This window comes from Phytophthora parasitica (genome assembly GCF_000247585.1).
Source record: "Phytophthora parasitica INRA-310 unplaced genomic scaffold supercont2.30, whole genome shotgun sequence".
In the NCBI taxonomy this organism is placed as follows: domain Eukaryota; phylum Oomycota; class Peronosporomycetes; order Peronosporales; family Peronosporaceae; genus Phytophthora; species Phytophthora nicotianae.
Window position 1 is genome coordinate 202,058 of NW_008649016.1, and position 6,934 is coordinate 208,991.

Here is a 6,934-nt window from a genome sequence, read left to right on the forward strand (position 1 = left end):
CCCCCCCCCCCCCCCCCCCCATTACCTTGCTTTCCGAGCCGGTGGCCTATCAAACCCATGTACAACTTTCCCCTCCGAATTGATGTAGTGGGCATTGCGCACTGAGGAAGCACCTTATTTCTCCGCTAGCAAACTGGATTGTTATTCCCTTCACGGCTGGGCAGTCAATACGTTCGTCGGACGCAAGCGACATCACTATGGATATAGATGCCGCCAATGCTGCTTGATCCGCGTCAGAATCTTCGCTTGCTGATTTTCATATCCCAGTTAATGTGTAGATTACACTACTGTACAAACTAGGTAAACTATACCCGTCAACGCCTCCAAATATTTCTCCATTTTCGACCGAAATCCCCGCCGATCGACATGACTGCTCCAACCAATCGAGCTCTTTCAGGCTCAGTGCGCTCGACTGTGACTGATACTACACTTGAAGCCAAACGTGATTGCTGTTGAATTTGCGTATCCCTGTCATCGGACAGTCTTCATGCACAAATTCTCTTTCACCGTCCGTAGCAAATCTAATTGCTGCTTGAAAAAGGTCATACACGATGTATTCCATTATATTGCGCCATTCATTGTCCATGTGGACATCGATGGACAGCCGCTGATACTTCAAATTTGTCACCAATGACGAGAAGTATCGTTTCGACCAATCTAACGAAATAGCTAACATCATTGGTGGAAAGCCGCGGTGAGCTGACCAAGTCGATGGGGCATCCACCGTACAGCGAAGAATGAATTTGGTGGCGAATGCGCCAACCACGACCTTATCCGGTTGCCGTACGCCACCTTCCGATCGCTGGCGTCAGGTTCTGACCGTTGGGTCTCACTTGACCGAAAGCGGTCGTGAAACTAGCTCCAATCAGACACCCACCCAACGCAAGTCGATGCGTGTATCAGAGTGAATGCAAATCCGTCGCCACTTAGCTTCACCGTCGTCTTCACCCACGTCGGAAGTCAAGTGGAAGCTCTACCATTCTTACCATCTCCAAGTCAATGAACACCGAGGCAAATCGGCGTGTCCATCCATGTAAACGAATGCAAGATACCGAAAAATAGCAAATATGACTTCCATCTTATCAATTCACACTGCCTTTTGACTTACTACTTCGGCAATTACATTAAATAGACCTTCACATACTACTTTTCTCCTAACTCTTCTCCAACTATGGGGGGATGTCACGGGGCCGAGCTGATCTGGAAGAAACTGCTCGTTCGGTACCTCTCCGGGTCATCCGCCGCCGATACCCGCAGAAAATACTTATTGCCGGACTCCATGCCCCACGGCACCTTGTGGTATGTGAAGAAGCCCGTGTTTGGGGCCTCTTTCGCGATGAGCGTCGTGGCACTCAGCCCGTCCTCCAATAGCTCGATGCAGAGCTTGTCCACCTTGGCATCTAGCACTTTCCACTCGATGTTTACGGGTTTGCCTCGTGTCCAGACTGTGTCCGGATTGGGCGTTACGAGTGCCACCATGGGGGTCCCTTCTTCGTGGCACTCGCTGATACTCTTGGCGGGGCCGGCGGTCTTTAAGCCGCCGTACACTCTCAAGTGTTGCAGGTGGTGATGCGCCTTGAGTGTGTGCGGCAACGGCTGCGGCTGCGGCGGCGAGCTGGGCGGGAACGTTGACCCGAACTGCGCGGTCAGGTCGTAGCTGCGTCGTCGCATGCTAGCGCGTCCGTCAGCCGACATGGCGCTGAATGTGTGTCGGCGGTGGTCGAACGCCTCCTGCTGCCGCGTCATGATGGCGATGGAGCCCGTGGACTTGCGCAGGAGCGTCTGCTTGAGCTCCTCCACGTCGTCGATGTCCGCGTCTTCTTGCTGCTGTGATTGCTCCTGTTCCGGAACGGGTTCCTGGGTCTTAACCATCTTAGGCGACGGCGGCGGCGACGGCGCAGTCTTTGGCTTGGCGTCTGCCGCCTGGGGCGACGGTTCACTGCTGCTATTCGTGGGGCTCGCGCTGTCGCTGTTCACACTGGGAGCGGCGGGGAGGTCCATCGAGAGTCGCTGTAGCACGGCGGCGACAAGCGACTTGGTGGGCGATTGAGAGTTGCTAGCGGTAGTAGACTGCGGTTCGAGTCTGCGCATGGGCCGCGTATCTACAGCCGACGGAGCGGACGAGGCCAGGAAGGGCCGCAATAGGCAATGCACCAGCAGGAGCCCGAGCCGAGCAAGGCGCGCGCCCCAGCGCTCTCCGTGCGGCGGTTGCTCCGAGGGGGGAAGGCGCTGGACGTCGATTATGACCCGCGCGCGGTGAGAGGCAGAGAGCTGCTGCCGCTCCGACAAAGCTGCTAAATAGAAGTAGAGGTGTCCTCTGTCACAGTCCGAGCGAATTGCTATTCCTCCGAGTCGGACCGGCCGAGTGACTGACTGGCTAAATGGGAAATGGGAACCCAGAGGTTTCACAGCACGGCCAGTGTCTACAGCAAGGCGAGCGTTGCGTGCTAGCGGCCCGGCCGCCGACAGACGAGAGCGGCTGGGTCGTGCGTAGGAATTCAGCGAATGAGAGTCGCCCCGCGGCTGCGGACAAAGCGCACGCCAGCAAGAGCGGCTCCAGAAACGGGGCTCTATCCCGGACTATAATTCTGCTTTGTGCTCCCCTGCCTCAGCAGAGACCAGGCCAAAGAAATGGGATGCGAGCTTCGAGAAGGCGTTTCGCAGTCGGGGGAGCTTCCAATCGAACGTTAGTTCATCCGCGCCATAGTGAGCGCCTGATCTGTCCGACTCTCGGGTAGCGCTCCATCTTTGCCGCCATTTTGGTCCAAATTGGTCTGAAAGTCTCCGCACGCCGACCAAAACAGAAAAAACCAGGCAGAAAAAAAATAGGCTTTTCAATGTTGGCTGCCGAGCCGCATGATACACAACCGCCTGCCATGTCACGGCAGTTTGGTAGACGCTTGTCTAGGAGACAGCGCCGACGAAAAGGGGGTTGCGTGCCGGTGACACCATGTGATACATTCGCGCTCAGTTCAGGGCGGTCGACTGGCGCCACACAAAATCCCATTTTTTCCGCGAATGCTTATTCTCGCTCGTGGTGAGCGCCAGCTGTTGACCGTTGAAGCGTCACAACGGCGCCCGCCCATTGGCGCAAAAAAAGCGATCCGCCTGTCTTTGCATTCTGCACGAAGGCGATTGTGAAGAGAGGCCGGCGCAGCATGCAGCGGCATCATGGCGCTTTTTGCCGCCGTCTCGGTGTCACGCCAGTCGTCGACCGCGTATTCGCCTCGCGACTCGACGGGAAGGTGGTCTGGATAGCCGACGCCTCTCACTGGCGCTGTACTGGCGCGGCAATAGCTAATGCTCGACAATTGGGCCCTGTCTGCGGGGGGAACATCGCCGAGCTCGCAGAGGTCTTCGGCAGCTACTAGCCAGAACGCAGCGAACTCGAGGGAACGCTCGCTAGGCCCCGGAATCCGCTGGTCGGGCAGCAACGCTAGCAACGGCGGCAGTCGAAGCTGGCACGCCAGCGACGTGGAAAACACTAGAAAAAAAAAGCGTGTACATGTAGCTAGTCGAGCTGAAAAAAGTTACGCCGGATACACAAATCGTTTGAGGCCGAAACTGTGGCCACTGTCGAAGTGACATGATATGAGAGAGCGTATTCGAATCCTCTCATCCTTGATGTGCCCTCTTCTTGTTCCGAAGGGGTATTTAATCGAGCAACAAGCCGCCGTCTTGGCAGCAGCACTAACCTTATGGCTATTGTTCAAACGTCGACAGCCTTCGAGGCAGGCAAGTGATCTGAAGGCGAGGGTCTCTGCCGTTACCGGAGAATTGGTCGGCAATCCATGCGAAGGCGGATTCGTTACGTGGCCAAGTTGAAGTGAATTTCGACCAATCGCAGGCCGCCGCCACGTCAGTCGAATAAGAAAAATCCAGACCTCGTTGAAGTGCGTGGATACTTCAGCATGGGTAAAGTGTCGTTGTTCTGGCTTAACTGCCCGGTGGTTGGCTATGCTAGGAGTGCTAGCACCGTGCCGGCACTGTTGCTGCATGCGATGCTGCATGCTCAACGGCCGCAGATCAATGGGATATCATGTCAACCTCGCCATGTCTGCCAATGATGCAGCGTCTACAGCAAACGCCAGGAGCACGTCGCACTGCGAGTTCGGAGTCGCAATGTGCTTCTCGCATAGGGAAGACGCACGGGATCCGTTACCTTGGGTTCGCGTGCATGTACGTCAATGCTATAGGAGCGATGACCTCCCCCTGCGAGGAGCAGGTAAAGGCGGACGGCTGTCTTAGTCAAGATGGACGACCTCGGTGAAGAGCTGCATTGCTTGCAAAATGTCGCTCTCCGTTGCAGCGCAGTCGTGTGATGGCCCTACTCGAAGTCTGGAAGCCTCTCACCGTGAGACTCGCGCCCCAGTGTCGCAGTGCAAGCGCTGTAGACACGCACACTGCTTGGTGCTGGTCCTGGTCACGTGTCGAAGACATTTGGACCACTATCGGATAGACGGACAAAGAGTTGAGCTGCTTGTCACGCTTGCGGCAGTGGCGACGCTGTGAAAGCCTTCGAAGGAGAGCGGGCTACTCCTCCGCTTCAAGCAATGCAACACAGCCCATTGTTGTTCCTCACAAATGCATGCTGTAGGAGCGACGGCGTAGGAGCCGATCGCCAGCGATGAGCGCCTTGCGACAGCGTGCTGCTTGTTGAGATCTCCGCTGGTACTAACACGCAATTCTTGTCAGGTATCGCTGTCGTGCTGGCCGGGTGAGAACTCGCTGCATTGCCGTGCTCACAGGATCTCGCGAAGTTACTGCACACAGCGCCACGCCTCACGCGGCATGAACCGACGTGTCGAGCTCGGCGTCGGAGCGAGATGCATGTTGTTGCAGTCATACCGAAGCGCTCCGCATGTTGCAGTGCATTGCACGTCGATTACAGCCGTGTCCAAGCTCGAGCTCAGCAATCCAATTTTGCAGACGCCCTCGTCTGCTTGAAGCGCTATGTGAACGCGGTAGATGAATCTTATTCGATCTGCGCGTCTGTCTGTCTGCTATGGCACCGACAACAAGTGTCGTACAAGTAATGTACCTCCTGCTGTCGTGAAGACACGAAGCCAGCCTGGCAGCGACACTCGCTCGTCGTGACTTCATCAATGCACGCCGCCTCTTAGCGGACCACCGTGAAGTTGAATCGGTCACACAGCCTGCTGCTGCTGCCGTGATAATTTCCAAAAGCAGACTGCATTACAGTACAGTGTAGTCGTGATTCGACGTGGCGCTGGTCACGAGCTGCGAACGACTTGTTCAACGAGGGCTAACTATCATTCTAATCGAAGCAGTAGCACCGTGCTGCTAGCACGAGACACCGACAAGCATGAGGCAGTATCGGCGTGGTTCCTTCGCCTTACGAGCGATGATAACGACGTTAGCTCGCTCGCCTTCCTGACCGCAATCACTGACGCTGTTGACCGCTTCTGACTCACGTGTTGTGCCGTCGAGGCCACGGCCCTCGTCTGTCAGCAACGAAAGCAAGAAGACATCACCAAACTCCCTCTGCTAGCTTGTGTGAGAAGAGGGGAAGTTGAACGCTGCGCATGCATGGGTGTAACCAGCGATCATCCATACATCCTGTATCACTGACTTGGTGATGGAGCGCTCTCTGGAGAAAAGAGATTGCTTCTACGTTCCGGCTCAGAAGCGACGGCGTTGAAGTCTGTACAACCCTCTGCGTCGCAAACTGCGATGAGCTGCGGATGCTCGGCGTCAATCGGTGCCAATTTTGTTGCAATTTTGTTTTGTTTTTTGCAGCCAGGCCACGTTGGAATCAAGTGGTTGCTGCGTTTGAAGCGGTCTGGTTCGTTTTTCCAGCGCGTTGTCCGCCGGTCTTAAAGCGCAGCCATCCACGACGACAGACGTTAACTGTAAGTCCGCAGCCTGTCGCCCGTTAGGATAGCTGACGGCTCTGAACACTGTGAGCAGAACAGTCTCCACAGCATGAGCCGTCTTCCATCCTGACAGCGAAGATGAAACAGCACAGCGACGAGAATTCTCTTCGTGATATCGTTGCCAGGTAACAATAAACGGACATAGCAAATCAAAACATCCCTGCATTCATTGGCTAAGTAAGTTGAAGTCATTGTAACAAACCGTGTAGCAACACTTAATTAACCGATCTTAGTCACTTGGACGTCATTTCGTGGGGGTGTGCACCAGCACTGGTCCACCTGGAGCAGCGTCCCAATCACCTTCAACTTGGAGCTTCACAGGAACTCCATCACTTCCACCGTTGCGCGTTTCAGTATCGAGTCCGGCATCCCGTAGTGATAGCTCGTTGACGGTTCTGCAAAAATCCGCAACGCTGTTCGGATAATCAACCGTTCGTCTTCCCATCGCGCATACGACTGTATTTTCACTCGCTGTAGACTCAGACGATTCATGAAGGTCGGCACGAGGCAGAGTTGGTTCAAAGTACCGTCATTCACGTCCAAGTCCTCTAATACTGTAACGGGGTATAACCCAAGCGTACCCAAGTTACATGAAGAGTGACCTGTCACTCTTGTAATACCTGGTACATGGTACCAGAGGCTCCAGGAGCCAACCATTGCATATCTAGACAAAATAGTATTATCACACAGCAGTATGCAGCCAACACAAAGAGTGTCTGCATGCCACACAGATGTGCCACATCATGTGGGCCTTGTCGCACGTGCGCGTGCACATGTATGACACATCTGTGCGGCACAGACAGTAGGACGTACCCACGGACCATCAATTCCGTGGATGCGTCCCTGTAAATCTACCAATCAGAGCTGGCTGCCTCTCCGGTGAGGAGCAGTCAGCTCATTCGACAAATTCCTCTGAAGGGCGCAACAAGACAACCAGGGCGCGGCGTGCCTCGGGATTGATTGCCGGCATGGCGGCGCCCGTGCCTCGACCTAAGACTACTGCGTGGCTGCGATTGGACACTACGACTACTGTACTA

The 6,934-nt window shown here is 55.1% G+C and overlaps 3 protein-coding genes across 3 annotated transcripts; 2 read left to right on the forward strand and 1 right to left on the reverse strand.

The window, feature by feature from the left end:
- Positions 1-1,049: 1,049 nt before the first annotated feature.
- Positions 1,050-2,606, reverse strand: PPTG_12416 (hypothetical protein). The gene has a single exon (XM_008908433.1). It carries the CDS (start codon positions 2,089-2,091, stop codon positions 1,183-1,185), a length of 909 nt encoding a protein of 302 aa, XP_008906681.1. The 5' UTR covers positions 2,092-2,606; the 3' UTR covers positions 1,050-1,182.
- A 694-nt stretch (positions 2,607-3,300) lies between these two features.
- PPTG_23092 (hypothetical protein) lies at positions 3,301-3,585 on the forward strand (the record flags this gene model as incomplete). Its single annotated transcript, XM_008908434.1, has 1 exon — positions 3,301-3,585. The coding sequence occupies one exon, from the start codon at positions 3,301-3,303 to the stop codon at positions 3,583-3,585; it is 285 nt and encodes a 94-aa protein (XP_008906682.1).
- Positions 3,586-4,053: 468 nt separating this feature from the next.
- Positions 4,054-5,430, forward strand: PPTG_23093 (hypothetical protein; the record flags this gene model as incomplete). Its single annotated transcript, XM_008908435.1, has 3 exons — positions 4,054-4,179; positions 4,696-4,717; positions 5,309-5,430. The coding sequence occupies 3 exons, from the start codon at positions 4,054-4,056 to the stop codon at positions 5,428-5,430; spliced, it is 270 nt and encodes an 89-aa protein (XP_008906683.1).
- Between the last annotated feature and the right edge of the window lie 1,504 nt (positions 5,431-6,934).